The 24,146-nt window shown below is 49.7% G+C and overlaps 1 protein-coding gene across 2 annotated transcripts in view; it reads right to left on the reverse strand.

The window, feature by feature from the left end:
- The window catches only part of LOC129841968 (phosphatidylinositol 4-kinase type 2-beta-like), a 31,572-nt gene extending 7,944 nt beyond the window's left edge, over positions 1-23,628 (reverse strand). Inside the window, exons 1-7 of one of the 2 annotated variants that reach the window (XM_055910332.1) lie at positions 23,072-23,628; positions 20,439-20,590; positions 7,863-7,943; positions 6,722-6,841; positions 4,605-4,736; positions 3,323-3,476; positions 417-478 (exon numbers count right to left, since the gene is read on the reverse strand). In XM_055910332.1, coding sequence (XP_055766307.1) covers positions 417-478; positions 3,323-3,476; positions 4,605-4,736; positions 6,722-6,841; positions 7,863-7,943; positions 20,439-20,590; positions 23,072-23,420 — 1,050 coding nt within the window. In that variant the 5' untranslated portion in view covers positions 23,421-23,628. The remainder of the gene's footprint in view (positions 1-416; positions 479-3,322; positions 3,477-4,604; positions 4,737-6,721; positions 6,842-7,862; positions 7,944-20,438; positions 20,591-23,071) is intronic. The other variant, XM_055910333.1, reaches the window with a different exon arrangement.
- Between the last annotated feature and the right edge of the window lie 518 nt (positions 23,629-24,146).

Raw genomic sequence — 24,146 nt, forward strand, 5'->3', positions numbered from 1 at the left:
GTAACTAGTCCTCTCAGACAGTCTTCTATCATACTGAATAGTAACTAGTCCTCAGACAGTCTTCTATCATACTGAATGGTAACTAGTCCTCTCAGACAGTCTTCTATCATACTGAATGGTAACTAGTCCTCTCAGACAGTCTTCTATCATACTGAATGGTAACTAGTCCTCTCAGACAGTCTTCTATCATACTGAATGGTAACTAGTCCTCTCAGACAGTCTTCTATCATACTGAATGGTAACTAGTCCTCTCAGACAGTCTTCTATCATACTGAATAGTAACTAGTCCTCAGACAGTCTTCTATCATACTGTAGAGTGTTATAAGTATGAGTCATGGTACAGAGTACACAGTACACGTGTCACTCCTTTCAGAAGACACATGATCTATGGACTACAGTCCAAACACACAGCTCACCTTCTCTCCCTCTCCTTCCCCTGGCTTCTCATACTTGATCAACCAGTTGTCATTCCCTCGGTCTGATGGAGAGAAAGAGGGAGGGAGGAGGAGAAGAGAGAGAGGAAGAGGGAGGGAGGTGAAGGAGAAGAGAGAGAAAGAGGGAGGGAGGAGAAGGAGGAGAGAGAGAACGAGGGAGGGAGGAGAAGGAGGAGAGAGAGAAAGAGGGACGGAGGAGAAGGAGAAGAGAGAGAAAGAGGGAGGGAGGAGAAGGAGGAGAGAGAGAAAGAGGGACGGAGGTGAAGGAGAAGAGAGAGAAAGAGGGAGGGAGGAGGAGGAGAAGGAGAAGAGAGAGAAAGAGGGAGGGAGGAGGAGAAGAGAGAGAAAGAGGGACGGAGGTGAAGGAGAAGAGAGAGAAAGGGTGAATGGGTTAGATTCTGCATAGGAGGAGAACACAATGCAAAGCTATAGGGAGGTGTTCCAGGGCATGAACCGTGTGTCCCTGTAAAATCTGTTGTATTTTTGGCCTGATTTCATTCTGTTTTCTCCATTTTGTTTCTCTCCAAGTTTTCACTCTCAAAAATCTCACTTTAGTACCACAACAGGAGAAAAGGAAAAACATCTAAGAATGTTTTATTTTCGGATGTAGACGCCCTTCAATTCAGTTCAATACATCTAGTTGATTCCCTACATCTAGTTGATTCCCTACCCAGTTCAATACATCTAGTTGATTCCCTACCCAGTTCAATACATCTAGTTGATTCCCTACCCAGTTCAATACATCTAGTTGATTCCCTACCCAGTTCAATACATCTAGTTGATTCCCTACCCAGGTCAATACATCTAGTTGATTCCCTACCCAGGTCAATACATCTAGTTGATTCCCTACCTAGTTCAATACATCTAGTTGATTCCCTACCTAGTTCAATACATCTAGTTGATTCCCTACCTAGTTCAATACATCTAGTTGATTCCCTACCCAGTTCAATACATCTAGTTGATTCCCTACATCTAGTTGATTCCCAACCCAGTTCAATACATCTAGTTGATTCCCTACCCAGTTCAATACATCTAGTTGATTCCCTACCCAGTTCAATACATCTAGTTGATTCCCTACCCAGTTCAATACATCTAGTTGATTCCCTACCCAGTTCAATACATCTAGTTGATTCCCTACCCGGTTCAATACATCTAGTTGATTCCCTACCCGGTTCAATACATCTAGTTGATTCCCTACCCAGTTCAATACATCTAGTTGATTCCCTACCCAGTTCAATACATCTAGTTGATTCCCTACCCAGTTCAATACATCTAGTTGATTCCCTACCCAGTTCAATACATCTAGTTGATTCCCTACCCAGTTCAATACATCTAGTTGATTCCCTACCCAGTTCAATACATCTAGTTGATTCCCTACCCAGTTCAATACATCTAGTTGATTCCCTACCCAGTTCAATACATCTAGTTGATTCCCTACCTAGTTCAAAACATCTAGTTGATTCCCTACATAGTTCAATACATCTAGTTGATTCCCTACCCAGTTCAATACATCTAGTTGATTCCATACCCAGTTCAATACATCTAGTTGATTCCCTACATCTAGTTGATTCCCTACCCAGTTCAATACATCTAGTTGATTCCCTACTTGGTTTAATACATCTAGTTGATTCCCTACATCTAGTTGATTCCCTACCCAGTTCAATACATCTAGTTGATTCTGTACCGAGTTCAAAACATCTAGTTGATTCCCTACCCAGTTCAATACATCTAGTTGATTCCCTACTCGGTTCAAAACATCTAGTTGATTCCCTACCCAGTTCAATACATCTAGTTGATTCCCTACTCGGTTCAAAACATCTCGTTGATTCCCTACCAAGTTCAATACATTTAGTTGGATCTCGTCACGGTATCTCTGTGCATTCAAATGGCCATCGATAAAATGCCATTGTGTTCGTTGTCCGTAGTTTATACCTTCCCATAACATAACCCCCCTACATCACGGGGGACTCTGTTCACAACGTTGACATAAACCCCCCCTACATCACGGGGGACTCTGTTCACAACGTTGACATAAAACCCCCCTACATCACGGGGGACTCTGTTCACAACGTTGACATAAAAACACTGCTTGCACATTTCTCCAGCGTGCCAGTGGCCATCGAAGGTGAGCATTTTCCCACTGAAGTCGGTTAAGATGCCGAACTGCAGTCAGGTCATGACCCCGGTGAGGACGACGAGCACGCGGATCAGCTTCCCTGAGACGGTTTTCTGACAGTTTGTACAGAAATTCTTCTGTTGTGCAAACCTAGTTTCATCAGCTGTCCGGGTGGCTGGACTCAGACGATCCCGCAGGTGAAGAAGCCGGATGTGGAGGTCCTGGGCTGCCATGGTTACACGTGATCTGCGGTTGTGAGGCCGTTTGGACGTACTACCTAAATTCTCAAAAACGACGTTGGAGGTGGCTTATGGTAGAGAAATGAACATTAAATTCTCTGGCAACAGCTCTGTTGGACATTCCTGCAGTCAGAATGCCAATTGCACGCTCCCTCAACTTGAGACATCTGTGGCATTGTGTGTGAGCGGCCTTGTATTGTCCCCAGCACAAGGTGCACCTGCGTCATGCTGTTTAATCAGCTTCTTGATATGCCACACCTGTCAGGTGGATGGATTATCTTGGCAAAGGGGAAATACTCACTAACAGGGATTTAAGCAAATTTGTGCACAAAATATAAGAAAAATAAGCTTTTTGTGCGCAAGGACTATTTCTGGTATCTTTTATTTCAGCTCATAAAACATGAGACCAACACTTTACATGTTGTGTTTATATTGTTATATATATTTTTTTACAGTGTACTGTTGTTCTCACACACACACACACACACACACACACCACACACACACCACACACACACCACACACACACACACCTGTGTTTCTGATGACGTAGTCCAGAATGACGAGCCTCTCAAACTGAGACTGGAGCTGTTTCCTGATGTTCTCTGGGAGAGGCGCCGCCTCAAAACGTCTCAACCAATAGTCAGCCTCGTGGTACCCTTCCACGAACAGCTGGAACGATCCAAGCTGACACACACACACACACAGAAAGACGCAAAAACACACACAGAGAGAGATAGAGAAACAGACAGATGCAAGACACACACAGGTTAGGATACCTTGGGGGGTTAAGACATAGGGTCAGGAATAAGACTGGTGGGGTCAGGGGTCAGGAATAAGACTGGTGGGGTCAGAGGTCAGGGGTCAGGGGACCTTGGGGGGTTAAGACATAGGGTCAGGAACAAGACTGGTGGGGTCAGAGGTCAGGGGACCTTGGGGGGTTAAGACATAGGGTCAGGAATAAGACTGGTGGGGTCAGAGGTCAGGGGTCAGGGGACCTTGGGGGGTTAAGACATAGGGTCAGGAACAAGACTGGTGGGGTCAGAGGTCAGGGGTCAGGGGACCTTGGGGGGTTAAGACATAGGGTCAGGAATAAGACTGGTGGGGTCAGGGGTCAGGGGACCTTGGGGGGTTAGACATAGGGTCAGGAATAAGACTGGTAGGGTCAGAGGTCAGGATACCTTGGGGGGTTAAGACATAGGGTCGGGAATAAGACTGGTAGGGTCAGAGGTCAGGGGTCAGGATACCTTGGGGGGTTAAGACATTGGGTCAGGAATAAGACTGGTAGGGTCAGAGGTCAGGGGTCAGGATACCTTGGGGGGTTAAGACATAGGGTCAGGAATAAGACTGATGGGTCAGAGGTCAGGGATCAGGATACCTTGGGGGGTTAAGACATAGGGTCAGGAATAAGACTGATGGGGTCAGGGGTCAGGAGTCAGGATACCTTGGGGGTTAAGACATAGGGTCAGGAATAAGACTGATGGGGTCAGGGGTCAGGATACCTTGGGGGTTAGAACATAGGGTCAGGAATAAGACTGGTAGGGTCAGAGGTCAGGGATCAGGATACCTTGGGGGGTTAAGACATAGTGTCAGGAATAAGACTGATGGGGTCAGGGGTTAGGATACCTTGGGGGTTAAGACATAGGGTCAGGAATAAGACTGATGGGGTCAGGGGTTAGGACACCTTGGGGGTTAAGACATAGGGTCAGGAATAAGACTGGTAGGGTCAGAGGTCAGGGGTCAGGGTACCTTGGGGGGTTAAGACATAGGGTCAGGAATAAGACTGGTAGGGTCAGAGGTCAGGGGTCAGGGTACCTTGGGGGGCAGGCCCACTCTGTGGAAGTGTCGTCCTACTTTGGGAACCATCTCTAGGGCGTATTTCTTCCCTCTGGACTTGGCCCTGTCGATGGTGTTGTAGTGAAATGTCTCACTGACCAGATACACAGCCTGAAAGACACATACACAGTCTGTTATTATCACTGACCCGATACACAGTCTGTTATTATCACTGACCTGATACCCAGTCTGTTATTATCACTGACCTGATACCCAGTCTGTTATTATCACTGACCTGATACCCAGTCTGTTATTATCACTGACCTGATACCCAGTCTGTTATTATCACTGACCTGATACCCAGTCTGTTATTATCACTGACCTGATACACAGTCTGTTATTATCACTGACCTGTTATTATCACTGACCAGATACAGTCTGTTATTATCACTGACCTGATACACAGTCTGTTATTATCACTGACCTGATACACAGCCTGTTATTATCACTGACCTGATACACAGTCTGTTATTATCACTGACCTGATACACAGTCTGTTATTATCACTGACCTGATACACAGCCTGTTATTATCACTGACCTGATACCCAGTCTGTTATTATCACTGACCTGTTATTATCACTGACCTGTTATTATCACTGACCTGATACACAGTCTGTTATTATCACTGACCAGATACACAGTCTGTTATTATCACTGACCTGTTATTATCACTGACCTGATACACAGTCTGTTATTATCACTGACCTGATACACAGTCTGTTATTATCACTGACCAGATACACAGTCTGTTATTATCACTGACCTGATACACAGTCTGTTATTATCACTGACCTGATACACAGTCTGTTATTATCACTGACCTGTTATTATCACTGACCTGATACACAGTCTGTTATTATCACTGACCTGATACACAGTCTGTTATTATCACTGACCTGATACACAGTCTGTTATTATCACTGACCTGTTATTATCACTGACCTGATACACAGTCTGTTATTATCACTGACCTGTTATTATCACTGACCTGATACACAGTCTGTTATTATCACTGACCTGATATTATCACTGACCAGATACAGTCTGTTATTATCACTGACCAGATACACAGTCTGTTATTATCACTGACCTGATACACAGTCTGTTATTATCACTGACCTGATATTATCACTGACCAGATACAGTCTGTTATTATCACTGACCAGATACACAGTCTGTTATTATCACTGACCTGATACACAGTCTGTTATTATCACTGACCAGATACACAGTCTGTTATTATCACTGACCTGATACCCAGTCTGTTATTATCACTGACCTGTTATTATCACTGACCTGTTATTATCACTGACCTGATACCCAGTCTGTTATTATCACTGACCTGATACCCAGTCTGTTATTATCACTGACCTGATACACAGTCTGTTATTATCACTGACCTGATACCCAGTCTGTTATTATCACTGACCTGATACACAGTCTGTTATTATCACTGACCTGATACACAGTCTGTTATTATCACTGACCTGATACACAGTCTGTTATTATCACTGACCTGATACACAGTCTGTTATTATCACTGACCTGATACACAGTCTGTTATTATCACTGACCAGATACCCAGTCTGTTATTATCACTGACCTGTTATTATCACTGACCAGATACACAGTCTGTTATTATCACTGACCTGATACACAGTCTGTTATTATCACTGACCTGATACCCAGTCTGTTATTATCACTGACCTGTTATTATCACTGACCTGATACACAGTCTGTTATTATCACTGACCTGATACACAGTCTGTTATTATCACTGACCTGATACACAGTCTGTTATTATCACTGACCAGATACACAGTCTGTTATTATCACTGACCAGATACACAGTCTGTTATTATCACTGACCTGATACACAGTCTGTTATTATCACTTACCTGATACACAGTCTGTTATTATCACTGACCTGATACACAGTCTGTTATTATCACTGACCTGATACACAGTCTGTTATTATCACTGACCTGATACACAGTCTGAGCCCCCCCCCCCCCCCCCCCCCCACCTCACCTTGGTTTTGGGGACCACCCCCAGTCCTAGCCGGGTTTCGACGAGACCCCCCCCCCACCTCACCTTGGTTTTGGGGACCACCCCCAGTCCTAGCCTGGTATCGACGAGGGAGGCAGCAACCTCCGAGAGATAGCCCTGGTTGGGGATCAGGCAGCCACGGCCAAAACAACACGGACAGCACAGCTACACAGAGAGGGGGGAGGAGGAGGAGAGAGGGTGGGGGGGCAGAGGGAGGAGGAGGAGAGAAGACAGAGGGAGGAGGAAGAGAGAGGACAGAGGGAGGAGGAGGAGAGAAGACAGAGGGAGGAGGAGGAGAGAGGACAGAGGGAGGAGGAGGAGAGAAGACAGAGGGAGGAGGAAGAGAGAGGAGAGAGGGAGGAGGAAGAGAGAAGACAGAGGGAGGAGGAGGAAGAGAGAAGACAGAGGGAGGAGGAAGAGAGAGGACAGAGGGAGGAGGAGGAGAGAAGACAGAGGGAGGAGGAAGAGAGAGGACAGAGGGAGGAGGAAGAGAGAGGACAGAGGTAGGGGGAGCAGAGAGGACAGAGGGAGGAGGAAGAGAGAGGACAGAGGTAGGGGGAGCAGAGAGGACAGAGGGAGGGGGAGGAGAGAGAACAGAGGGAGGAGGAAGAGAGAGGACAGAGGGAGGAGGAAGAGAGAGGACAGAGGGAGGAGGAAGAGAGAGGACAGAGGGAGGAGGAAGAGAGAGGACAGAGGGAGGAGGAAGAGAGAGGACAGAGGGAGGAGGAAGAGAGAGGACAGAGGGAGGAGGAAGAGAGAGGACAGAGGGAGGAGGAAGAGAGAGGACAGAGGGAGGAAGGGTAGAGGGTGGGGAAAGAGTTAAATGAACTGTTATAATTAATGTAAAAATAGAGAGAAATGGAGGAGAGGAAGAGGAGAGGGAAATAGGACATTGGGACAGACAACAGTAAAAGACAGAGATAGTAACAGACCAGACAACAGTAAAAGACAGAGATAGTAACAGACCAGAGAACAGTAAAAGACAGAGATAGTAACAGACCAGACAACAGTAAAAGACAGAGATAGTAACAGACCAGACAACAGTAAAAGACAGAGATAGTAACAGACCAGAGAACAATAAAAGACAAAGATAGTAACAGACCAGACAACAGTAAAAGACAGAGATAGTAACAGGCCAGACAACAGTAAAAGACAGAGATAATAACAGACCAGAGAACAGTGATACCTTGTGAAAGTATTTGGTCCATTTAGGGTTGAGGTGACCGTAAGGCTCTTCAGACTTTGGTTTGAAAACACCGAGGATTTTCTGGATGGAAAAAAAAGGGAATCAACAGTATTTAATAACACCCTTATCACAAAGAGCTTTACTGTAACCCGGCCTAGACCCTAATGAAAGAGCTTTACAGTAACCCGGCATAGACCCTAATAAAAGAGCTTTACAGTAACCAGGCCTAGACCCTAATGAAAGAGCTTTACAGTAACCCGGCATAGACCCTAATGAAAGAGCTTTACAGTAACCAGGCCTAGACCCTAATGAAAGAGCTTTACAGTAACCCGGCATAGACCCTAATGAAAGAGCTTTACAGTAACCCGGCCTAGACCCTAATGAAAGAGCTTTACAGTAACCCGGCCTGGACCCTAAAGAAAGAGCTTTACAGTAACCCGGCCTGGACCCTAATGAAAGAGCTTTACAGTAACCCAGCCTAGACCCTAATGAAAGAGATTTAAGGTAACCCGGCCTAGATCCTAATGAAAGAGCTTTACAGTAACCCGGCCTAGACCCTAATGAAAGAGCTTTACGGTAACGCAGCCTAGACCCTAATGAAATAGCTTTACAGTAACCCAGCATAGACCCTAATGAAAGAGCTTTACGGTAACCCAGCCTAGACCCTAATGAAAGAGCTTTACAGTAACCCGGCCTAGACCCTAATGAAAGAGCTTTACAGTAACCCGGCCTAGACCCTAATGAAAGAGCTTTACAGTAACCCAGCCTAGACCCTAATGGAAGAGCTTTACAGTAACCCGGCCTGGACCCTAATGAAAGAGCTTTACAGTAACCCAGCCTACACCCTAATGAAAGAGCTTTACAGTAACCCAGCCTAGACCCTAATGAACAAGCTTTACAGTAACCCGGCCTAGATCCTAATGAAAGAGCTTTACAGTAACCCAGCCTACACCCTAATAAAAGAGCTTTACAGTAACCCAGCCTAGACCCTAATGAAAGAGCTTTACAGTAACCCGGCCTAGACCCTAATGAAAGAGCTTTACAGTAACCCAGCCTAGACCCTAATGAACAAGCTTTACAGTAACCGGGCCTAGACCCTAATGAAAGAGCTTTACAGTAACCCGGCCTGGACCCTAATGAAATAGCTTTACGGTCACCCGGCCTAGACCCTAATGGAAGACCTTTACAGTAACCCAGCCTAGACCGTAATGAAAGAGCTTTACAGTAACCCGGCCTAGACCCTAATGAAAGAGCTTTACAGTAACCAGGCCTAGACCCTAATGAAAGAGCTTTACAGTAACCCAGCCTAGACCCTAATGAACAAGCTTTACAGTAACCCAGCCTAGACCCTAATGAACAAGCTTTACAGTAACCCAGCCTAGACCCTAATGAACAAGCTTTACAGTAACCCAGCCTACACCCTAATGAAAGAGCTTTACAGTAACCCAGCCTAGACCCTAATGAACAAGCTTTACAGTAACCCGGCCTAGACCCTAATGAACAAGCTTTACAGTAACCCAGCCTAGACCCTAATGAAAGAGCTTTACAGTAACCCAGCCTAGATTCCAAATACCAAACAATGTGAGGAGGACTACTGATATGGACTGATGTGTGGAGGGCTTTTTTGCGCCACAGCAGCTGCAGAGGCATCACCCAAGTGGGCGCTACACGTTAGTGGTGGAGGCGTACTAAATCCAGACTACAGAGAGACTGAGGACCACATCAGGGCCAGCAAGACATCTCCATCACCTGGCATCACAGACTACAGAGAGACATCTCCATCACCTGGCATCACAGACTACAGAGAGACATCTCCATCACCTGGCATCACAGACTACAGAGAGACAACACCATCACCTGGCATCACAGACTACAGAGAGACAACACCATCACCTGGCATCACAGACTACAGAGAGACAACACCATCACCTGGCATCACAGACTACAGAGAGACAACACCATCACCTGGCATCACAGACTACAGAGAGACAACACCATCACCTGGCATCACAGACTACAGAGAGACAACACCATCACCTGGCATCACAGACTACAGAGAGACAACACCATCACCTGGCATCACAGACTACAGAGAGACAACTCCATCACCTGGCATCACAGACTACAGAGAGACAACACCATCACCTGGCATCACAGACTACAGAGAGACATCTCCATCACCTGGCATCACAGACTACAGAGAGACAACACCATCACCTGGCATCACAGACTACAGAGAGACATCTCCATCACCTGGCATCACAGACTACAGAGAGACATCTCCATCACCTGGCATCACAGACTACAGAGAGACATCTCCATCACCTGGCATCACAGACTACAGAGAGACAACTCCATCACCTGGCATCACAGACTACAGAGAGACATCTCCATCACCTGGCATCACAGACTACAGAGAGACAACACCATCACCTGGCATCACAGACTACAGAGAGACAACACCATCACCTGGCATCACAGACTACAGAGAGACAACTCCATCACCTGGCATCACAGACTACAGAGAGACAACACCATCACCTGGCATCACAGACTACAGAGAGACATTTCCATCACCTGGCATCACAGACTACAGAGAGACATCTCCATCACCTGGCATCACAGACTACAGAGAGACATCTCCATCACCTGGCATCACAGACTACAGAGAGACAACTCCATCACCTGGCATCACAGACTACAGAGAGACATCTCCATCACCTGGCATCACAGACTACAGAGAGACTGAGGACCACATCAGGGCCAGCAAGACACCTCCATCACCTGGCATCACAGACTACAGAGAGACAACTCCATCACCTGGCATCACAGAGTACAGAGAGACAACACCATCACCTGGCATCACAGACTACAGAGAGACAACACCATCACCTGGCATCACAGACTACAGAGAGACTGAGGACCACATCAGGGCCAGCAAGACACCTCCATCACCTGGCATCACAGACTACAGAGAGACTGAGGATGACAACAGGGGCCAGCAAGACACCTCCATCACCTGGCATCACAGACTACAGAGAGACAACTCCATCACCTGGCATCACAGACTACAGAGAGACAACACCATCACCTGGCATCACAGACTACAGAGAGACATCTCCATCACCTGGCATCACAGACTACAGAGAGACAACACCATCACCTGGCATCACAGACTACAGAGAGACATCTCCATCACCTGGCATCACAGACTACAGAGAGACAACTCCATCACCTGGCATCACAGACTACAGAGAGACAACACCATCACCTGGCATCACAGACTACAGAGAGACAACTCCATCACCTGGCATCACAGACTACAGAGAGACATCTCCATCACCTGGCATCACAGACTACAGAGAGACAACACCATCACCTGGCATCACAGACTACAGAGAGACATCTCCATCACCTGGCATCACAGACTACAGAGAGACTGAGGATGACATCAGGGGCCAGCAAGACACCTCCATCACCTGGCATCACAGACTACAGAGAGACAACTCCATCACCTGGCATCAGAGACTACAGAGAGACTGAGGATGACATCAGGGGCCAGCAAGACAACACCATCACCTGGCATCACAGACTACAGAGAGACATCTCCATCACCTGGCATCACAGACTACAGAGAGACATCTCCATCACCTGGCATCACAGACTACAGAGAGACACCTCCATCACCTGGCATCACAGACTACAGAGAGACATCTCCATCACCTGGCATCACAGACTACAGAGAGACTGAGGACCACATCAGGGCCACCTGGCATCACAGACTACAGAGAGACATCACCATCACCTGGCATCACAGACTACAGAGAGACAACACCATCACCTGGCATCACAGACTACAGAGAGACATCTCCATCACCTGGCATCACAGACTACAGAGAGACATCTCCATCACCTGGCATCACAGACTACAGAGAGACATCTCCATCACCTGGCATCACAGACTACAGAGAGACAACTCCATCACCTGGCATCACAGACTACAGAGAGACAACTCCATCACCTGGCATCACAGACTACAGAGAGACACCTCCATCACCTGGCATCACAGACTACAGAGAGACTGAGGACCACATCAGGGCCACCTGGCATCACAGACTACAGAGAGACAACACCATCACCTGGCATCACAGACTACAGAGAGACTGAGGACCACATCAGGGCCACCTGGCATCACAGACTACAGAGAGACAACACCATCACCTGGCATCACAGACTACAGAGAGACAACACCATCACCTGGCATCACAGACTACAGAGAGACAACTCCATCACCTGGCATCACAGACTACAGAGAGACAACACCATCACCTGGCATCACAGACTACAGAGAGACTGAGGACCACATCAGGGCCACCTGGCATCACAGACTACAGAGAGACAACACCATCACCTGGCATCACAGACTACAGAGAGACAGCACCATCACCTGGCATCACAGACTACAGAGAGACAACTCCACCTGGCATCACAGACTACAGAGAGACAACACCATCACCTGGCATCACAGACTACAGAGAGACAACTCCATCACCTGGCATCACAGACTACAGAGAGACAACACCATCACCTGGCATCACAGACTACAGAGAGACAACTCCATCACCTGGCATCACAGACTACAGAGAGACAACACCATCACCTGGCATCACAGACTACAGAGAGACATCTCCATCACCTGGCATCACAGACTACAGAGAGACATCTCCATCACCTGGCATCACAGACTACAGAGAGACATCTCCATCACCTGGCATCACAGACTACAGAGAGACACCTCCATCACCTGGCATCACAGACTACAGAGAGACACCTCCATCACCTGGCATCACAGACTACAGAGAGACAACTCCATCACCTGGCATCACAGACTACAGAGAGACAACACCATCACCTGGCATCACAGACTACAGAGAGACAACTCCATCACCTGGCATCACAGACTACAGAGAGACAACACCATCACCTGGCATCACAGACTACAGAGAGACAACTCCATCACCTGGCATCACAGACTACAGAGAGACAACACCATCACCTGGCATCACAGACTACAGAGAGACAACACCATCACCTGGCATCACAGACTACAGAGAGACAACACCATCACCTGGCATCACAGACTACAGAGAGACAACTCCATCACCTGGCATCACAGACTACAGAGAGACAACACCATCACCTGGCATCACAGACTACAGAGAGACAACTCCATCACCTGGCATCACAGACTACAGAGAGACAACTCCATCACCTGGCATCACAGACTACAGAGAGACATCTCCATCACCTGGCATCACAGACTACAGAGAGACATCTCCATCACCTGGCATCACAGACTACAGAGAGACAACTCCATCACCTGGCATCACAGACTACAGAGAGACATCTCCATCACCTGGCATCACAGACTACAGAGAGACAACTCCATCACCTGGCATCACAGACTACAGAGAGACAACACCATCACCTGGCATCACAGACTACAGAGAGACAACTCCATCACCTGGCATCACAGACTACAGAGAGACACCTCCATCACCTGGCATCACAGACTACAGAGAGACTAAGGATGACAACAGGGGCCAGCAAGACACCTCCATCACCTGGCATCACAGACTACAGAGAGACTGAGGATGACAACAGGGGCCAGCAAGACACCTCCATCACCTGGCATCACAGACTACAGAGAGACTGAGGATGACAACAGGGGCCAGCAAGACAACACCATCACCTGGCATCACAGACTACAGAGAGACAACACCATCACCTGGCATCACAGACTACAGAGAGACTGAGGACCACATCAGGGCCAGCAAGACACCTCCATCACCTGGCATCACAGACTACAGAGAGACATCTCCATCACCTGGCATCACAGACTACAGAGAGACTGAGGACCACATCAGGGCCAGCAAGACACCTCCATCACCTGGCATCACAGACTACAGAGAGACTGAGGATGACATCAGGGCCAGCAAGACAACACCATCACCTGGCATCACAGACTACAGAGAGACATCTCCATCACCTGGCATCACAGACTACAGAGAGACAACTCCATCACCTGGCATCACAGACTACAGAGAGACAACACCATCACCTGGCATCACAGACTACAGAGAGACAACACCATCACCTGGCATCACAGACTACAGAGAGACAACACCATCACCTGGCATCACAGACTACAGAGAGACTGGGGACCACATCAGGGCCACCTGGCATCACAGACTACAGAGAGACAACACCATCACCTGGCATCACAGACTACAGAGAGACAACTCCATCACCTGGCATCACAGACTACAGAGAGACATCTCCATCACCTGGCATCACAGACTACAGAGAGACATCTCCATCACCTGGCATCACAGACTACAGAGAGACATCTCTATCACCTGGCATCACAGACTACAGAGAGACATCTCCATCACCTGGCATCACAGACTACAGAGACACATCTCCATCACCTGGCATCACAGACTACAGAGAGACATCTCCATCACCTGGCATCACAGACTACAGAGAGACAACTCCATCACCTGGCATCACAGACTACAGAGAGACAACACCATCACCTGGCATTAGAGACTACAGAGAGACAACACCATCACCTGGCATCACAGACTACAGAGAGACATCTCCATCACCTGGCATCACAGACTACAGAGAGACATCTCCATCACCTGGCATCACAGACTACAGAGAGACATCTCCATCACCTGGCATCACAGACTACAGAGAGACATCTCCATCACCTGGCATCACAGACTACAGAGACACATCTCCATCACCTGGCATCACAGACTACAGAGAGACATCTCCATCACCTGGCATCACAGACTACAGAGAGACAACTCCATCACCTGGCATCACAGACTACAGAGAGACAACACCATCACCTGGCATCACAGACTACAGAGAGACAACTCCATCACCTGGCATCACAGACTACAGAGAGACATCTCCATCACCTGGCATCACAGACTACAGAGAGACATCTCCATCACCTGGCATCACAGACTACAGAGAGACATCTCCATCACCTGGCATCACAGACTACAGAGAGACAACTCCATCACCTGGCATCACAGACTACAGAGAGACAACACCATCACCTGGCATCACAGACTACAGAGAGACAACTCCATCACCTGAAATCACAGACTACAGAGAGACAACACCATCACCTGGCATCACAGACTACAGAGAGACATCTCCATCACCTGGCATCACAGACTACAGAGAGACAACACCATCACCTGGCATCACAGACTACAGAGAGACAACACCATCACCTGGCATCACAGACTACAGAGAGACAACACCATCACCTGGCATCACAGACTACAGAGAGACATCTCCATCACCTGGCATCACAGACTACAGAGAGACAACTCCATCACCTGGCATCACAGACTACAGAGAGACATCTCCATCACCTGGCATCACAGACTACAGAGAGACTGAGGACCACATCAGGGCCAGCAAGACACCTCCATCACCTGGCATCACAGACTACAGAGAGACAACTCCATCACCTGGCATCACAGACTACAGAGAGACATCTCCATCACCTGGCATCACAGACTACAGAGAGACTGAGGACCACATCAGGGCCAGCAAGACACCTCCATCACCTGGCATCACAGACTACAGAGAGACAACACCATCACCTGGCATCACAGACTACAGAGAGACACCTCCATCACCTGGCATCACAGACTACAGAGAGACAACACCATCACCTGGCATCACAGACTACAGAGAGACAACTCCATCACCTGGCATCACAGACTACAGAGAGACAACACCATCACCTGGCATCACAGACTACAGAGAGACTGAGGACCACATCAGGGCCAGCAAGACACCTCCATCACCTGGCATCACAGACTACAGAGAGACTGAGGATGACAACAGGGGCCAGCAAGACACCTCCATCACCTGGCATCACAGACTACAGAGAGACAACTCCATCACCTGGCATCACAGACTACAGAGAGACAACACCATCACCTGGCATCACAGACTACAGAGAGACATCTCCATCACCTGGCATCACAGACTACAGAGAGACAACACCATCACCTGGCATCACAGACTACAGAGAGACATCTCCATCACCTGGCATCACAGACTACAGAGAGACATCTCCATCACCTGGCATCACAGACTACAGAGAGACAACACCATCACCTGGCATCACAGACTACAGAGAGACATCTCCATCACCTGGCATCACAGACTACAGAGAGACTGAGGATGACATCAGGGGCCAGCAAGAAACCTCCATCACCTGGCATCACAGACTACAGAGAGACAACTCCATCACCTGGCATCACAGACTACAGAGAGACATCTCCATCACCTGGCATCACAGACTACAGAGAGACACCTCCATCACCTGGCATCACAGACTACAGAGAGACATCTCCATCACCTGGCATCACAGACTACAGAGAGACTGAGGACCACATCAGGGCCACCTGGCATCACAGACTACAGAGAGACATCTCCATCACCTGGCATCACAGACTACAGAGAGACAACACCATCACCTGGCATCACAGACTACAGAGAGACATCTCCATCACCTGGCATCACAGACTACAGAGAGACATCTCCATAACCTGGCATCACAGACTACAGAGAGACAACACCATCACCTGGCATCACAGACTACAGAGAGACATCTCCATCACCTGGCATCACAGACTACAGAGAGACTGAGGACCACATCAGGGCCACCTGGCATCACAGACTACAGAGAGACAACACCATCACCTGGCATCACAGACTACAGAGAGACATCTCCATCACCTGGCATCACAGACTACAGAGAGACATCTCCATCACCTGGCATCACAGACTACAGAGAGACACCTCCATCACCTGGCATCACAGACTACAGAGAGACAACACCATCACCTGGCATCACAGACTACAGAGAGACACCTCCATCACCTGGCATCACAGACTACAGAGAGACAACACCATCACCTGGCATCACAGACTACAGAGAGACAACTCCATCACCTGGCATCACAGACTACAGAGAGACAACACCATCACCTGGCATCACAGACTACAGAGAGACTGAGGACCACATCAGGGCCAGCAAGACACCTCCATCACCTGGCATCACAGACTACAGAGAGACTGAGGATGACAACAGGGGCCAGCAAGACACCTCCATCACCTGGCATCACAGACTACAGAGAGACAACTCCATCACCTGGCATCACAGACTACAGAGAGACAACACCATCACCTGGCATCACAGACTACAGAGAGACATCTCCATCACCTGGCATCACAGACTACAGAGAGACAACACCATCACCTGGCATCACAGACTACAGAGAGACATCTCCATCACCTGGCATCACAGACTACAGAGAGACATCTCCATCACCTGGCATCACAGACTACAGAGAGACAACACCATCACCTGGCATCACAGACTACAGAGAGACATCTCCATCACCTGGCATCACAGACTACAGAGAGACTGAGGATGACATCAGGGGCCAGCAAGACACCTCCATCACCTGGCATCACAGACTACAGAGAGACAACTCCATCACCTGGCATCACAGACTACAGAGAGACATCTCCATCACCTGGCATCACAGACTACAGAGAGACACCTCCATCACCTGGCATCACAGACTACAGAGAGACATCTCCATCACCTGGCATCACAGACTACAGAGAGACTGAGGACCACATCAGGGCCACCTGGCATCACAGACTACAGAGAGACATCTCCATCACCTGGCATCACAGACTACAGAGAGACAACACCATCACCTGGCATCACAGACTACAGAGAGACATCTCCATCACCTGGCATCACAGACTACAGAGAGACATCTCCATCACCTGGCATCACAGACTACAGAGAGACAACACCATCACCTGGCATCACAGACTACAGAGAGACATCTCCATCACCTGGCATCACAGACTACAGAGAGACTGAGGACCACATCAGGGCCACCTGGCATCACAGACTACAGAGAGACAACACCATCACCTGGCATCACAGACTACAGAGAGACATCTCCATCACCTGGCATCACAGACTACAGAGAGACATCTCCATCACCTGGCATCACAGACTACAGAGAGACATCTCCATCACCTGGCATCACAGACTACAGAGAGACAACACCATCACCTGGCATCACAGACTACAGAGAGACAACACCATCACCTGGCATCACAGACTACAGAGAGACATCTCCATCACCTGGCATCACAGACTACAGAGAGACATCTCCATCACCTGGCATCACAGACTACAGAGAGACATCTCCATCACCTGGCATCACAGACTACAGAGAGACAACTCCATCACCTGGCATCACAGACTACAGAGAGACAACACCATCACCTGGCATCACAGACTACAGAGAGACAACTCCATCACCTGGCATCACAGACTACAGAGAGACAACACCATCACCTGGCATCACAGACTACAGAGAGACATCTCCATCACCTGGCATCACAGACTACAGAGAGACTGAGGACCACATCAGGGCCACCTGGCATCACAGACTACAGAGAGACAACACCATCACCTGGCATCACAGACTACAGAGAGACACCTCCATCACCTGGCATCACAGACTACAGAGAGACAACACCATCACCTGGCATCACAGACTACAGAGAGACAACACCATCACCTGGCATCACAGACTACAGAGAGACAACACCATCACCTGGCATCACAGACTACAGAGAGACATCTCCATCACCTGGCATCACAGACTACAGAGAGACAACTCCATCACCTGGCATCACAGACTACAGAGAGACATCTCCATCACCTGGCATCACAGACTACAGAGAGACACCTCCATCACCTGGCATCACAGACTACAGAGAGACATCTCCATCACCTGGCATCACAGACTACAGAGAGACTGAGGACCACATCAGGGCCAGCAAGACACCTCCATCACCTGGCATCACAGACTACAGAGAGACTGAGGACCACATCAGGGCCAGCTGGCATCACAGACTACAGAGAGACATCTCCATCACCTGGCATCACAGACTACAGAGAGACACCTCCATCACCTGGCATCACAGACTACAGAGAGACATCTCCATCACCTGGCATCACAGACTACAGAGAGACTGAGGACCACATCAGGGCCAGCAAGACACCTCCATCACCTGGCATCACAGACTACAGAGAGACTGAGGACCACATCAGGGCCAGCTGGCATCACAGACTACAGAGAGACATCTCCATCACCTGGCATCACAGACTACAGAGAGACAACATCATCACCTGGCATCACAGACTACAGAGAGACATCTCCATCACCTGGCATCACAGACTACAGAGAGACATCTCCATCACCTGGCATCACAGACTACAGAGAGACAACACCATCACCTGGCATCACAGACTACAGAGAGACATCTCCATCACCTGGCATCACAGACTACAGAGAGACTGAGGACCACATCAGGGCCAGCTGGCATCACAGACTACAGAGAGACATCTCCATCACCTGGCATCACAGACTACAGAGAGACATCTCCATCACCTGGCATCACAGACTACAGAGAGACATCTCCATCACCTGGCATCACAGACTACAGAGAGACATCTCCATCACCTGGCATCACAGACTACAGAGAGACAACACCATCACCTGGCATCACAGACTACAGAGAGACATCTCCATCACCTGGCATCACAGACTACAGAGAGACATCTCCATCACCTGGCATCACAGACTACAGAGAGACAACACCATCACCTGGCATCACAGACTACAGAGAGACTGAGGATGACATCAGGGCCAGCAAGACACCTCCATCACCTGGCATCACAGACTACAGAGAGACTGAGGACCACATCAGGGCCACCTGGCATCGACCATCACCATCATGATGTGTAACTCCAGCAGGTTACCAGACGCACCAGTCTCTGCTAGGAGCGGAAACAGTCCGTTGTGAAGGACCTCCCTGAAGCTGGCTTCCTCCTCATCAACATGTTCACCTACTGTAACGGTTCTCTCCATCTGTAGGCCTCTACTGGAATTCAGCTGATAGCTGTGAAGCCTACAGGACTTAAATTAACCCATGAAACAATCACTTCTTTACATAGATGATGCAGAAGTTAAACCACAGTGGCTCAGAAAAACCCACGAGGACTTCCTGGACGTAGAGAACAGGAAACAGTTTGTTATTTCAAAAGGTTATTGACTGTTTCAATAAAGCCTAGCTAGTAGTGATGAGGGATGACCCCCCCCCCCCCCCCCCCACCCCCACCCCACCCCCCACCCCCCACCCCCCACCCCCCACCCCACACCCCACACCCCCCCCCCCACCTGCCCCCCTGTGGTCTTTGACAAAATACCCCCTCCCTCCCCTATACCTCCCACCTCACCTCCCCCCACTCCTCCATACCTTCCACCCCCCCTCCCCCATACCTTCCACCCCCCCTCCTCCATACCTTCCACCTCCCCCCACTCCCCCTCCCCTATACCTTCCACCTCCTCCCACTCCCCCTTTCCTCACCCCTTTGGAGTCTTTAACGAAGTAACTCCCACTGGAACCCTGAGAGATTCTCTCTGGGAAGACTCCGCCCTCGATGGCCTGCTCCGCCCTCTGAATGATGTCACCAAACTCCGGGTCGTCGGGGAAATGGTTAAAGTCTCCGCTACTGTTACCTGAATGGAGGGGGCGGGGAGAGAGAAAATTTACACTTGTTTTTCTTTAAAATAGGCCATCGTCATTACATTAAAACAACCACATTACAAATGTATATTTTACCATGCCCTCTCCACGGAGATAGACAAAGAGAGAGAGAGAGTAATGTTTTCTGTACATTTTATTGTTTATTTCACTTTTGTTGCAAGTGAAATTGAATTGACAGAGGGATCCCTACTTGTGTAACCGGCTAAAGCAGCATCTCTAGCTGTGGTATCACAGAGAGATCCCTACATGTAACCGGCTAAAGCAGCATCTATAGCTGTGGTATCACAGAGAGATCCCTACATGTAACCGGCTAAAGCAGCATCTCTAGCTGTGGTATCACAGAGAGATCCCTACATGTAACCGGCTAAAGCAGCATCTATAGCTGTGGTATCAGTTCAACTCTGCAGCGTCAACACTTGTTTGCTTTAGTTGTGGTTGACTTTGGTGGCGGGTGTAGGATGCCTCCCAAACAGCACCCTATTCCCTACACAGTACACTACTTCCATAGGGCTCTGGTCAAAAGTAGTGCAATATGTAGGGAATAGGGTGCTGTTTGGGAGGCAGAGCCACTGTGAGCTAGATGCAAAGTCAAGAGAAACATGGCTCCATAGAACATGAAGGTTAAACACAGGGCCACACACACACACACACACACACACACACAGAGCACCCCCCCCCCCCACACACACACACAGAGCACCCCACACACACACACAGAGCACCCCCCCCACACACACAAACACACAGAGCACCCCACACACACACACAGAGCACCCCCCCCCACACACACACACACACACACACAGAGCACCCCACACACACAGAGCACCCCCCCCCCCCACACACACACACACAGAGCACCCCCCCCCCCCACACACACAGAGCACCCCCCCCCCCCACACACACACACACACAGAGCACCCCACACACACACAGAGCACCCCCCCCCCCCCACACACACACACAGAGCACCCCACACACACACAGAGCACCCCCCCCCCACACACACACACACACACACACAGAGCACCCCACACACACACACACAGAGCACCCCACACACACACACACACACAGAGCACCCCACACACACACACACGGTCTAAGTAGATGACACTTCCTCTCCCCTCCTCATTTAGAAAGCAAAGGAGAACAACTGATGACATCAACAACACAGCTCCATATATCCCCATCAGACAGAGAGAGGAGCAAGAGAGAGGTGGGGGACAGAGAGAGATGGGGGACAGAGAGAGCTGAGGGGAGAGAGAGAGAGAGAGAGCTGCGGGTAGAGAGAGAGAGAGCTGCGGGGAGAGAGAGAGGGAGAGCTGCGGGGAGAGAGAGAGGGAGAGCTGCGGGGAGAGAGAGAGGGAGAGCTGCGGAGAGAGAGAGGGGAGAGAGAGAGGGGAGAGAGAGGGGAGAGAGCTGGGGGGAGAGAGAGAGAGGAGAGAGCTGCGGGGAGAGAGAGAGGGAGAGCTGCGGAGAGAGAGAGAGGGAGAGAGAGAGGGGAGAGAGAGGGGAGAGAGCTGGGGGGGAGAGAGAGAGGGAGAGCTGGGGGGAGAGAGAGAGAGGGAGAGCAGGGCGAGAGAGAGGGAGAGCTGGGGGGAGAGAGAGGGAGAGCTGGGGGGAGAGAGAGAGGGAGAGCTGGGGGGAGAGAGAGAGGGAGAGCTGGGGGGAGAGAGAGAGGGAGAGCTGGGGGGGAGAGAGAGAGGGAGAGCTGGGGGGAGAGAGAGAGGGAGAGCTGGGGGGAGAGAGAGAGGGGGAGCTGGGGGGAGAGAGAGAGGGGGAGCTGGGGGGGAGAGAGAGAGGGAGAGCTGGGGGGAGAGAGAGAGGGAGAGCTGGGGGGAGAGAGAGAGGGAGAGCTGGGGGGAGAGAGAGAGGGAGAGCTGCGGGGAGAGAGAGAGGGAGAGCTGCGGGGGGAGAGAGAGAGGGAGAGCTGCGGGGAGAGAGAGAGGGAGAGCTGCGGGGAGAGAGAGAGGGAGAGCTGCGGGGAGAGAGAGAGGGAGAGCTGCGGGGAGAGAGAGGGGGAGAGCTGCGGGGAGAGAGAGAGAGAGAGAGCTGCGGGGAGAGAGAGAGAGAGAGCTGCGGGAAGAGAGAGAGCTGCGGGGAGAGAGAGAGGGAGAGCTGCGGGGAGAGAGAGGGAGAGCTGCGGGGAGAGAGAGGGAGAGCTGCGGGGAGAGAGAGGGGGAGAGAGCTGGGGGGAGAGAAATTTTTGATCATCTCCAATATCTACTGGGTGAAATACCACAGTGTGCCATCACAGCAGCAAGATTTGTGAGCTGTTGCCACAAGAAATGGGCAATCAGTGAAAAACAAACACCAAAAAATCCCCTTTGCACTTTAAAATAGTTCAAAGTACACAATAGTGAGAAAGTAACGCCATGGCTAGCAAGCTAACTAGCTACTAACATGAACGAATTATTGTATTCTACTCCGTATCACCATCGGCTCTTTACCTGGCGAGGTAAGGTTATCCTTATCCGATGATGAACTCCGTCGGTTCCGCCTCGTCCTCTTCTGCCTCTCGCCCCGAGGTGACGACGTGCCTCCGGATAAACACGGCAACAACAGAGCCTCTTCCCCAGAACCGTCCGTCTCCAATTCGGTAAGAACACTTTCACACGAACCCGAGATCCGAATCGCGACCCCCGGGTTTGCCCCAGACCCGACTGTGTTCCTATCGAACAACGTCGACAGTGGCTCCTGTGACCGAAAGTTGAGATCCGTGGTAGCAGCGTCGGCTACCGGGGCTATGTCAGCCGCCACCACCGGCTCGGTCTCGTTTGGTTCGCATTCTGACATCATTGTGGATCGCTTTATTTTTATTTTTTTCAGTTCTTACAAATTGAAAAATGTTTGGTTCAAACGCTACATATGTTCATCGCTCCATTGTTTTTGAAATATTTCTTTGACACCTGGTTGCTCGAAAGTCGCTAGTTACTTAGCGTGAGATTATCTCACCCGTTGAAATGTCCACATCAGCCAAAGATCGCTTCCTCTTTCTACAGAGCATGCGCGTAGATACCAACGCAGTCTGACCATATTTAAAGAGACCGTGTAGCAAATGTCGCTCTGCCTGAGCGGAGTGGAAGGGGGGAGGAAGAGAGATGAGAAGGATGTGATTGCAGCGCGTATTTTGGGGTGTTCCTATACGGGGGCATTCCTACATTTGCAGGAAAACAATCTTCAGACTACTGTTGCTCCATGTTTAAGCTAGGGGCCTCCCGGGTGGCGCAGTGGTCTCGGGCAATGCATCGCAGTGCTAGCTGCGCCACCAGAGTCTCTGGGTTCGCGCCCAGGCTGGGCTGGGTTCGCGCCCAGGCTCTGTCGCAGCCGGCCGCAACCGGGAGGTCCGTGGGGCGACGCACAATTGGCATAGCGTCGTCCGGGTTAGGGAGGGTTTGGCCGGTAGGGATATCCTTGTCTCAGTATGTAAAATGTAATAAAATGTATCCACTCTACTGTAAGTCGCTCTGGATAAGAGCGTCCGCTAAATGACTAAAATGTAAAAATGTAAGCTAGGAGGGAGGC

Source organism: Salvelinus fontinalis, unplaced genomic scaffold (assembly GCF_029448725.1).
Source record: "Salvelinus fontinalis isolate EN_2023a unplaced genomic scaffold, ASM2944872v1 scaffold_0005, whole genome shotgun sequence".
Lineage (NCBI taxonomy): Eukaryota > Metazoa > Chordata > Actinopteri > Salmoniformes > Salmonidae > Salvelinus > Salvelinus fontinalis.